The 12,768-nt window shown below is 36.2% G+C and overlaps 1 protein-coding gene across 10 annotated transcripts in view; it reads left to right on the plus strand.

Moving 5' to 3' along the window:
* L3mbtl3 (L3MBTL histone methyl-lysine binding protein 3) overlaps positions 1-12,768 on the plus strand; it is a 112,006-nt gene that overhangs the window by 47,074 nt on the left and 52,164 nt on the right. For all 10 annotated transcript variants that reach the window (XM_048798195.1, XM_048798209.1, XM_048798210.1 and 7 more), the window contains 2 exons: positions 1,998-2,149; positions 11,412-11,488. In XM_048798195.1, the coding sequence (XP_048654152.1) occupies positions 1,998-2,149; positions 11,412-11,488 (229 nt within the window). The remainder of the gene's footprint in view (positions 1-1,997; positions 2,150-11,411; positions 11,489-12,768) is intronic.

Here is a 12,768-nt window from a genome sequence, read left to right on the forward strand (position 1 = left end):
ATATAACAGAAGCAAGGCAGGATATGTGCATTTTTACTACATCTTGACCTATATTCCCACTTCTCATTCCGTTTCTTTTCTGCATCTTTGAGAAGCCTGGAATCTTGAGAGGCTCTTTTCCTTCCCAAGTTCTTCTCTAATCAGAAAGTGCAGAAGACAAATCAAAATATCATCTTTACAACATACATGACCTATTTCTGCAGACAAATGAACTTCTTGATTCTAGCCCCAGAATTTAAGGGATTTACTGCCCTTTTCTACCTGCTAGGGCCAGGGAACACTGGACCCTCTGGCAGAGCAGAAGCTGTGCACCCTGTAGCCCAGCTTCTCCTCCTTCCCATATGCACCTGCTCAGTAACAGTGAGTTGCAGTGTGGAGAGTGGCAGTCATTTTTCATGAACAGAGTTCACTCCAAATGGAAATAAACATTGGGAGCTGGGAAAAACCCTCCATTTGGGAAATGACATTAACCAGTTGGTTTGAAGGCATCAGGCTAATGGATGAAATATTCTCTGATTAAATTGAATATAAGCCAGGTTGAATTAGAGAAATTAAGATATATGAGAGAGTGAATGTGTGGGAATGTGAGTGTGTGTTTAGAGATCTAATAGAGATAATGGGCTAGGTTATTATTTTATAACATTCTAATTGAGAAGATAGCTTAATTGCTGAAATGTAAACACTGCCTTGTCAGTAGGTTTTCGGTTAAGACTTACCCCTGGGAGGAAGGTCAGTTGGGTGGAAACTCGGCAGCCTGCTATCTCTGCTCCGAGTTCCTAATCCCTGTCTGGTTCTCTGATGATTTCAGGCAGGGATTTCATTAACTGTGCTGACCTGTCCTATTACATTCTGTGCATTGCTAGCATACAACTTAATCTCAGGTTGTGAGTTTGATATCCAAGAGGCAACTGATTTTTCTATTTCTAGATTCTCTACCTCAGAATAGTCAAATATTTAAGTTCATAACACTGATAAATAATTGCAGGACTAAAATGGGTATTAAAAATTTCTGTGTACTATTTGTACTTGCTCCTTTAATTCGTATAGAATTTTCTCTAACATTTTTCAGATATGTAACTATCTAGATTTTTATAAAAATCCCTGTATAATTATAGTAAGATGAGAAATAATATTTATTTTGCTTAGTTAGAATAATACCTGTATACTTCAATCTGAATAGAAAGGGTTTTTTAGAAGGCTAAAAAAAAAAAAAAATCCAAAACAACAACAAAAACCCTTGCAATTGACATAATTGACAGCTGAGTACCCTATTCTGAGATTAGGATATTTTTCTCATAAAAGATTATAAGAGATGTTTTCATATTACTGTCCCTCAAGCACTAACTCATATTGAATTTTATTTCAAGTCCAAGATGACTGATAATCTATAGATTTCCTTAAATTACCAGCTATTTTGAATGGCTGTCTGTACATTAACAGTCATTTCATTTGCTGCTGTTGTAGCATTAAATAAAAGTTGTAATAATCTGCAGCCTTTCATATATGAAGATGACCTACTTTCTGTAGAGTACTCTTTTGGGAGCTCTCAAAAGTGGGAGTGAATTTGTACTGACTCATGCACATTTTTAACTTGATTAAGTAAGTGCATATTTTGTGTGAAATAACTTTTGTTGTTAAGTCTGTAATCAAGGAAAAGAAAGCCAAAATAGGAACTACATGATGAATAAAAATTGCTTGCCTAGTGTGGTCTTCTAACTAAGGTACCAAAACACATGTTAAAATTAATTTTTCTGCTAGGCTGTGGATGTTGTAGTTTTGAGGCTCAGAAAGTTAATTGGGTGTAACCATAGAGGGTATTTTTTAATTGTCTTTTTGTGGGGGAGGGGAATGATCCTGCTGTGAAACCAGCACATGATTTTAAAATTATGTGAATATAGAGATAGATGCTGGGCCTTTGAGCAGGGGTGCAGAGTGTGCAGGTCTTGGCTGTTGTTAAGTGTGTGCTTGTCTATAATTAAATCTGCATGTTTCCATAGACAGTGATCCCATCAGGCTTTCGAGTTGGAATGAAGCTTGAGGCTGTAGACAAAAAGAATCCTGCGTTCATCTGTGTTGCTACGGTAACAGATATGGTGGACAATCGTTTCCTGGTACATTTTGACAACTGGGATGAGAGCTATGACTATTGGTGAGACATTTTCCATTAATGTGTGCTTTTTAAAATGCAGTGTTTATCCACATTAACTAGGTGCACAGTTTGAAAACAGTAACAAGGCAAAGCTTATAACAAAGCCAACAGTGCTCTGCCCCACTCTTTCCTAGTTCAGATTTTTCAGTTTTCACTTGCTCCATATTGCATGTATTTCTAAATAACATCTTTTAATGCTACTTCATGATTTTATTTTAGTTGACTTCCTGCCATGAAAGTGAAATCCATAACCACCCCCCACATTCCCAGTGTAACGTGTGTGCGCACATACAGACTTACATATTCCCCTTCATCTGAGTGTCTTCTGTCATTTTTTTTTAGGAATTTATTTTAATTTTCCATATTTTCATACCTGGTAGCTAATTTGACCATTCATAATAGCTGAATGCAGCTGCATTAATTGATGAACATTGCTTTAATCCTTACCATTTTTAGATATACTGTAAAAGGTAAAGACAACATATTCTAAAATTATGTGATTGGAAAATAGTTGTAGTAAAGCATTCATATTTCATTTATTTATTTATTAATTCATTGATTTATTTATTGATGTACTAGGGATTGAACTCTGGGCCACACACAGACTAAGAAAACACCCTACCACTGAACTGTATTCCCAGCCCCTTTTATTTTGAGTCAATTAGTGGGACTTAATAAGTGCGTCTCACTAAGCTGCTGATGCTGGCCTTGAACTTGCAATTCTTCTACCTCAGCTTCCCAGGTAGTTGGCATTACAAGTGTGTACCCCCACACCTGACAAGCCATCAAACTGTAATTAAACAGTCAAAGGATTTTTCTATACCCAACTCATGTTCATTGGTTGCTAGAATTCAGTTTCCTGGTTAAAGTCATTTTTGAAGTCTTCAGTTCTGTCTAGAGAACCCTGGAAATGAGAATATTTTAGAGAAGTGACAAAAGTGTTTATAAAATTTGGCTAATGTTATAGTATCAAGTGAACATTAAGTTATGTCAATATGACCAAGATTCTGGGAAGCTCATTTCTTGACCTTACTTTTAATGTGCACATATTTAAATATTCAATAGACCCATCAATGACTTTCATTACTCTTCCTACTGAATTCTTAGATATTTATCTTGAATTGTTTTAAGAAAGAAGAGAGTGAATTTAAATTTATTTGCTATTCAGATTTTTTAAATGCTTTCTATTATATGTTTACTTTTTATAGAATTTTTGTAAACAAGTAGACAAGTCATTCCATGATTATATGTAAGAGTCAAATCCTTTAGAATATTTTGGTTGTTTTCCCTTATGTTTTTCTTTCAAAAGCATAATTTTGCCTCATGTGATGTTTTATTCAGTTTGTGACAAAAAATTTGTGAAATATATTCATATACAAAATGATTAGCTGGGCATGGTGGTGCACACCCGTAATCCCAGCGGCTCTGGAGGATGATGAGTTCAAAGCCAGCCTCAGCAACGGCTAGATGCTAAGCAACTCAGTGAGACCCTGTTTCTAAATAAAATACCAAATAGGGCTGGGTATGGGCCTCAGTGGTTGAGTGCCTGGTACCGCCCCCCCCCAAGTTCCTCCTGAATGTCTTTTACTTAATACCAGCAGTTGCCAGCTTATGTCCAGTGTCGTTTCCTCTGTAACCCTGCTGTTAAAAACCCAACTCTAAGATTGTTTTCAAGCCAATTCCAGATAACATAGTTTTTGATGTGTGAATAATTCAGTTGGTGTTGAAAGATGAAATTTTTTTTTTTTTAGTTAATAGCTATAATGTCACTAACGTACTCAAACATTTCTCCCAGTTTTGTCTTGGTATCTTATTAGTATTTGGATTTTTTATTTTATTTTAGGGTGAAATAAGGCATATTCTTTATAGTTGTTTTGATGTTTTCTTGATCTCTTTTCATTGATAGCTCCCTATTCCTTTATGTTTTTTTTTTACTTTTTTAATCTTTATTGAATTGTTCTGTTGAGTCTCCCACAATATGGGTTTGCTTATTTGTCATACCATGTTTTTCTGTTCTTCATATTTCCTGAAAATTGTTTTTTTTTTTTTCCATTTAAAATTGTTTATATCTACTTTGGGTAAATGGATGAGAAAAGTTTAATTTTAGAAATAGTCTGACCTAGAAATAGTCAAACGTATTTCACTGCTCCTGTTTGGTGGTCTGTGAAGATGGCAGTTCTAGATCCAGTCCTTTTAATAATAAATGATACTAAATTATTGGAATTTGTTGAAATGGGGAGTTTGTTTTCCTTTTTATTTTTATTTTTTAAAATTTTTATTTTGTAGTGCTGGGGTTCAAACCCAAGGCTTTGTACATTCTAAGCAAGCACTTGTCCCTGAGCTACATTTCCAGCCCTTGTTTTGTTTTTAAAATTCTGATTCACTTTGGGAGAATTTTTATTTTCAAGATTTTTGTGTGGTTTAAACAAAATGGATGAATATTAGTTTATTTTTATGGTCATAAGTATTGTTGTGTTTTAAAGGTACTATATACATTGCTTATTTAATAGACCATATGTTGCCTTTCAAATTGGTCTTGGAAAAAATAAACAAAAAAAATCTAAAAGAATTTGTCATACTCATTTTTCTTGGTGTCAAATGCCTAGGGAACAAACAGAAAGGATCCTGGAATTTTTTTAGAAAAAGTAAAGAAAAATATTGTTATAACTCTGATTTTACACTTTCGTAAGCATAAACGAATGTAATTATTTTAAGGATGGAATGTTTTTTGGGATTACTTATACTTTTGACTATTGACATGAAATCATATATTGTTAATTGTCAAAAAAAAATACCGTATGTTCTCTTCCTTAACATTCAGTTAAGGCACACTGAAAATTACTTAAGCACACTGGAATTTCTCCAGTTTTATTAAATATTATGTTCTTTGATCTTTGAATTTTGGAATGGTTTTTATCTGCATAAACTACTTTGGTGTGTATTTGAAGTTACAGATTGGCTTGCCTTTCTCAATTCAAAATACTTTTGAAATGATATTTTCTTCCTCCTTTGATTTGGATAGTAATCTTGTTTCTTTTTGTATTCAAGTGGGAATCAGAAAACATAGATAGTCTATATACATTTGTTTATGTGATATTACATGTTTGGTTGTAATACAGTATTTTTTCCTTCTAAGGAGGAACATGATAAAAATGTGTTTTGTCCCAGGGGTAGAATGTTGTTCTTCCGTAAATGACTTAACTATTCTAAGCTTTAGTTTCCCCTAAAGAAAAGAGGGAATTAATATTAATACCTATTTCATCCTATGTGGTGGGAATTAAAAAACGTTTTAGGAGCAGAAACAAATTTGCAAAAGGATGAAGAGATTGTAATAAAGGAAGTCAGAGAAGTTTGGTGCTGAAGTCAGAAGAGGATTTTTGCTTAAGGGGACTCTTCCTGCACACAGGGTGTTTTGAGCGTGGTTGTTTGGCAGAGGGAGGTCATGGACCACCGTGCAAGGGGCAAGTGGAGGTATCTGAGATTGTGGAGACACCAATAATTTTTGTCTCTCTCAGCCTGGAAGGAAGGAATAAAAGGAAAGTTGGAAATCTGTGTGATGAGATGACATCTTCTTCATCTTTTCCAGATCACTGCTTTAGAGATATTCACCTTGAAGCAATTAATTAATATTTACAGCAGCTACTGTGGGGAATGGGCTTGGTTAAATTAGGGATGGAAAGGAGAAAGAGGTGACTGAACCTGATGAGTTTTGGGGTTCAGTGGTAAAGCAGAGAGTGAAGGAGACCCTGAAGAGTTAACATATGATGAGGAGCCAGGAGAGTCTGGTCCTGGTTAATAAGTCGGCAGAGTCATGCTCTGGGTTTAAGGAGTGAGAGAGGCCAAGTGTCCTGCATTTCTTCAAAGAACCTAAATCATTATTGCTTAAATGAGGATACTTTGATGTTTTCTTTAAGCAATTATCTTTTTATATATATTTTCATTTTTTTTAGTTACAGATGGAAACAATATATTTATTTTATTTTTATGTGGTGCTGAGGATCGAACCCAGTGTCTTACCCATGGTAGGACAGCACTCTATCTCTGAGCCAAAATCCCAACCCTAAGCAAGTGTCTTAAAATGTTCTTGCTTGACCTATGCCTAGATCTGTTAAGTTCTGAATGTATGCATTATCTTTGTTTAGCTTTTGGCTGTGGCTAATAAAACCAGGATGTCTGGGTGTGGTGACACATGCCTATAATCTCAGCGACTCAGGAAGCTGAAGTAAGAGGATTGAAAGTTTGAGGCCAGCCTCAGCAACTTAGTGAGGCTCTCAGCTACTTAGCAAGACTTTGTCTTTAAATAAAAATCAAAAAGGACTGGGGAGTAGCTTGCACCCTTGGGTTTAATCCCTAGTACCAAAAATGAATGAGTGAAATAAACAAAATAAAAGGAGGATCTCTTTTTTTCCAACTGAAGGGCTTGGTGAAGTCACTTAGCTTCTTTACTTTTCCATAAATGATCTTCATGTCTGTTCACTTTATCCTTCCACAATAAACATAGATTTTTCATGGATTATTCACTATTTGCCCTTTTAATTATGTACTAGTCTAGATCTGATTGACTCTTAACAGTCTTCATTAATAATCTGCCTGTACTTTAATTTTTTAAAAATTCTTTCATGATATACACAAAACCCTAAGATAGAGGGTACAGAGATCAATGATGTGCTGAACTTTTCACCACTGGTTGTTCCTTTTCTTTTTTGGTGACAGTTCTGCCTTTGAACACTAGGTGGGACTAAGAGATGACTTGTTTTGCAGTGGGCTTCACAGCCTCTCACTTTTGAATGAAGTGTTGTTTGCTACTGGGAGTGTTTAAGTAAAATAGGTAAAAGTGGGGCTATTTTTATCTTCTCTATTGAGATGGCTTTCTTGTTTTAAAATAACTTTGATCAACATATAGATAGTAAGATCTTGTATAACACTGAGGTAGTACAGGAGTGAGTGGCCATAATAGCTCATGGTATTTTCCTTAATTATTATTTAAAGAGAAAAACCAATAAAATAAAAAGAGTTATTAATATTTAATGTTCTTTAAAAGAATCTTCCTGAATCTGGTAGATAATTTTAAAAAAGTACTCTACAGTTGTATTAGAGTGAGAAGGAAAGAATCAGACAGTTGTTATATATTTATTATTTTTACATTTTTATTGAATCCATATGTAAATTAGCATCCCTTTTTAGAGTAAAGACAATTTGTCATTAGTAATAATCCATAACCAAAGTGAATATTTACAAAAACATTAGGGTAGCTGGAAATAAAGCCCCATAACCCTGTTTATGTAGTTAATAACAATGCAGCTTAAGGAATTCTGCATTGAAATATATTTTATGAAAATGTAAGAAATATAGTGATTACCATATGCATTTGGAATTGACCTAGCAGTATTTGTTTTTCTTGTATATTCCTAAAATAATGATATACACACCTAAAATATATAAAGAAAAATGGCCATCTGTGGAAGGGGAAGGTATGAGACAATGTAAGAATAAAAGAAGAAAGGAAGAAACATCTAACTGTAAAATTCAAGGTATATTTTACTGAAGTAAGTGCTGGAAAAAAATCAGCATGCTATAGTGGTTATGTCAACTCATCATATTCTACTGCACAAGGCTGCATCCTCTGGAAGGTTGGCTTGTAGGTGGTGACTATGTGCTGACCTCATTTACTCTGAGCAAGTCCTTTGTGTTTCAGTACTCATTAGACTTGCTTATTTGCTGAAAACTCTACCACTGCTGCCCTTCCGGCCTTCTACCTTCTGGTTTCCCATCTGAAGAATGGTATTGAGATTTCCAGATCATTTGGAGTAAATGCAAGCTGGAGAATAGAGGAAGACAGGGCTCCTTGGCATCCTTTAGACCAACTTTCCCAAACTGATATTCATAGTTTGCCTAACAAAGCAGTCTTTCATCATTAACTGTCTTTAGGAAATGCTACATTAAACAATTCAAAAATGGTTTCTTTATAAAAATAACTTCATAGTCTTTAGTATGCTCATGTGAATGTAAATCTCTGAGAAGTATTATATTGTGTCACATGGTCAAAATATTTAGGTATGAAAAAATATGTATTTTAACTTAAGGATACCTATCATCTTTGAGAACACACCTGGGGAACTATCGTAACCACTTTTCAAAAACATATTGTGACATTATCTTTAGGTGCCTATGCATTCTGTAATATTATTGTGTCTATCCCCTTATGAAGATAGCCTTCATTTCCTTATACTGTATTTGCCTGGCAAAATCCCAAACCTAGTAGGATCCAACTTTCTGCCCACTCTATTCCTGTAGGGGAGCAATTAAATAAACCTGGAGAAAGACACATGGCACACTGACTGGTTGACTTGCTGTTGGTGGCTGCCAACCTCAAGTGAGCTAGGAGTCCTGTCCTATCCTTGTCTATATTTCCAAACTACTAAATTTCATTCTCCCTTTTCCCTGCTTCAGACTTCTCACATCTTCTTCCTATCCTCCCTCTTTCTTGATACCTTGATTCCTATTTTATTGGGAGGGAAAACAAAAAAGCAGAGGAGACTTCTTCATGGCAGCACCTCTCATTTCTACCCATAGATTGACTGTGGGTGACATGCCTTGCTCTCAGGGACTGGGCTCTCCTCTCAGGGACTGGTTTCCATTTCCTCTCACTGAGTCAGTTCTCTCTTCTTCATCAGTAGATAACCTTCTCTATTAAATTATTTCTACCAGTGCACATATAAGAGAAGGGTTTTTGTTTGTTTTAATACTCATTGTATCCCTAGCATCTAAAACAATGTCCTGTTAAGGAATTTGCTTGGCATGTACTTCTTGCCTAAATCAGGTAATTATTTTTTTGTCTCGTTAAGCACATTTTTATTTTCAAGTAGTTTTAAACATAAAAAGGTTTATGAAGTAGTATAAAGAATTCCCCAAAATACCTCACCCATCTTCCCCTAAGTTCACACCTCAAACAGTAAAGCAAAACTTCTCTTTTCCTCTTTAGTGATTAATTTTTCAGCTTTCTTTTATGACAGAACCCCTTAAACACATTTTCTTTATGTCCATCTCCATTGTCTTTTCTTCCATTTTCCCTTAAACCCAGCTTGTTCAGTCTTTTGCTATTTTCCATCCCTAATTTCACCAAAACAGCTCTTGTCAAGGATACTAATGACCTTTACATTGAAGACTTCAGTGATCAATTCTTGTTTCTTCTGCTCTTTGGTCTGTCAGCAGCATGTAACCCATTTGATTTCATTCTTCTCTTTTTTTCTCCTCTTACCATCAGTCCTGCGTGGACTTTGCCTCCTACTCTCTTACTCTCTAGATGTCTTAGCTCTGCTCGTGGTATTAAATATGATCTCAGATACTGGTGACTCCCAAACTTGTATTTTTACAAGGGCCTTGATATTGCCCTTGAACTCCAGGGTTTGTGATCATTATCTATTTGACATCTTTTATTATCTGTCAGACATGTCAGTAACAGAATTCCTCATTCAACACTTGGAACACCAGTGATTGTGCCTGCTGTCTCCCTCATCCTCTGAAAACAGAAGCTATTTTCCTGTTGTGCATTCCCAGAGCCTTATGATGTCTCAGCTTCTTCAGTGGACTCACATTCTACATTAAATCCATTAGTAAATCCTTTGGGTTCTCTCTTTAAATATATGTCTAAAATATGATCGCTTCTTGGCTAGCACGCCTGTGGCCCAGGCCACCATGATCAACTTCTGCAGTCGCCTTCTGACCACCAGAGTGGTTTACTGTCTTTGTGGAAGTCAGAAAAATTTGAACATGCACCAGGTTAAGCTTCTTCTCTGCCTAAAACCTCTAGTTCACTCCGAGTAAAATCCTAGTCCTAATGTGGCTTGAAGGCCCTTCCTGTCTGACATCGTATTCTGTTGTCCTGCTTCCCTCAGTCTGCTCCTTCCTATTCCTGATATAATCCTGCCAGGTTCCCACTCCACAATCTTTGGACTTGCTGCCTTTTCTCTCCAGTATAGTTTTCCTTCATATATGTTTAAGTGGCTCAGTTCTCTTTATCTCTGGCATACTTGTAGTATCTAGTATAGTACTAGCACTATGTAAAAAGTTGCTATACTGTTCTGTTTAGAAGAATTTTTTTAAAAGGTCTAAAGCCTGCATATGTTCAGTCTAGGTGAACCATTATAGATCTAGCCACACTTTCAGTTGTGGTTGGCTGACTGTGGACGTGGAGCCCAGTGGTAACAAGGGCCAACTGTATATATACTTTGGTGGCACAACTCTATATAGACATAAAATGTAGTCAAGGAGTCAATTATGTAAGTGCAGAAGTGTTCCTTTTATATAGCCTAGTCAAAACAGGTTCTCAAGTAAGACATCACATGAGCAAAGACTTGAAGGGTTTGAAGAAAAAGAGATAAAGTACACAGGAGGGTAGACATAGAAGTTGTATGTGAATGCTGTGCTGTTGTATATATGGACACCTGTAGGGATCCTGGAACCAATTCCCTGTAGATACAGAGGGACAACTGTATTTTGTTTGTTTATTTGTTGTCTCTTCTTGCTATACTGCAAATGCCGTGAGAGAAGCAACTTTTGATCTGTTTTATTTGCTACACTTTCCTCAGATTCTGTACAGTGCCTGGCACATCATCGGCACTCAATATTTGAATGAGGAAGTGTGCACGTGAATGGGTGAAGCATATTGCATGTTGAGGTGGGGAATACATAGAAAAAGTATGGTTAGGAGGAAATCAGATGTACATTTATATATAGATAGAAAGGCTCTGGAAGAATACATATGTGGCTGTAGTAAAGATAACAGAGAGGAGAAGAAAGAGGTGAGGAAAGAAATAGCATGTTCTAGTATCTGGCCTCTGCCATTCTAATGGGTAATGGCAATAGCATGTGATTGACTGTGATTGAGCTTCCCAACTTTGAACATATGCTGTGAAATAATTTTAGTTTTCTTGTGTGCACATGGTCTTAAGTTTATTTTTCCACATAATGGAAATTCCGAATTTTAATGTTACCTTTGTAATGTTTTAATGTTATCTTTGAAGTTTCAGTATATAACAACATTAGTGGGGCAAAGAAAACCTCATGGTGTCAAAAGCATATGCTATTTGCTAAAATCTACTTGGTGCGAAAGATTTTTAGTCCAGCAATTTGTTTTCAAATTTGACCATAATAAGCAGAACTCTGTAAAGTGTTCAGAATCTCTAACCTTTAAAAAAAAAAAATTTCTGCTATTATTTGTGAGTTTATCTAATAACATTTTTTAAATTTATGTAACCTACAGGTGTGAAGCATCTAGTCCCCACATTCATCCCGTTGGTTGGTGTAAAGAACATAGAAGGACCCTTATTACTCCACCAGGTTTGTGTTTGTCTAGTATCATTCATATACCTCAGGAGTCAGCAAACCTTTTCTGGAAAGGGCCAGGCAGTACATATTTTTAACTTTTCATGCCGTTAGAGTCTGTCACAACTTCTCAACTCAATGATAGCACAAAAGCAGCCACAGGTAATAATAGTGAACAAGTGTGGTTGTGCTATAGTCGCACAGTGTTTGTAAAACATGCAGCAAGCTTAGCTCACTGACCCCTGATGTCCCTTCAAGTATGTGAAGCATTGGCTAAGTTTGTATCAGTCTCAGTTTTTTGTCTTCTTTGGAAATATAAGTTGTGCTTTCAAGGAACTTTCATTTTTAACTTGAAATTCATCTCTAGGCTTTATATTAGAATTTAAAGATATTGTCTAATTTAAAGATATTGTCTGACTGCAGATGTGAGTTGTGTAGGCTTAAACAAGTACGGAAAGGTGACTGGGGGGACACAGCTCTGTGGGTGCATCATGGACTTGATATTCACACCATTCATATTTTTCTTCCTTTTTATTGGCGCATTATAATTATACCTAACACTGGGACACACTATTTACATTTAAGTGAGCACTTGAGGGTTTAAAGTTTTTACCTAGACCTCACACATTGCTTTTTCCTTGTGTGTGTGTGTGTGTGTGAGATTCCTGGTTCAGAAATAGATTTTCACCTTATAATAGTGGTACCTCTCTTTTCTTTGAAGTTCTCTGGTCCTCCAGCTGTCCGCCTCTGGCCTTACGGCCTTCCCAACTTACTTGCTCGCATCCTTGTTCTGTGGCATTTTGAATTTATTTTTTGTGTGCTGAAGAACAGATTCTGCAGCTTCGTTGTAGTCAAGACTGTGTTTTTGAGCACTTCGCTATGGCTGGTGTCATAGTCCCTACTGGTAGGGAAAGGCAGGGTCACCGGCTGACACAAAGCCTCACAGCACAGGAGGTGGCTGCTCAGCGGTCACAGGAAATGGGGAGGTCTAGCTTTGCTAGGAGCTGTTTTGTGAATGTGGCCCACAGCGGGTGAGAGCAGAGGTTCAGCTTGGAGCTTTATTTTTTTATTTATTTATTTTTTTAAATTTTTTATTGTTGGCTGTTCAAAACATTACATAATTCTTGATATATCATATTTCACACTTTGATTCAAGTGGGTTATGAGCTCCCATTTTTACCCCAAATACAGATTGCAGAATCACATCAGTTACACATCCATTGATTTACATATTGCCATACTAGTGTCTGTTGTGTTCTGCTGCCTTTCCTATCCTCTACTATCCCCCCTCCCCT

This window comes from Marmota marmota, unplaced genomic scaffold (genome assembly GCF_001458135.2).
Source record: "Marmota marmota marmota unplaced genomic scaffold, marMar, whole genome shotgun sequence".
NCBI lineage: Eukaryota > Metazoa > Chordata > Mammalia > Rodentia > Sciuridae > Marmota > Marmota marmota.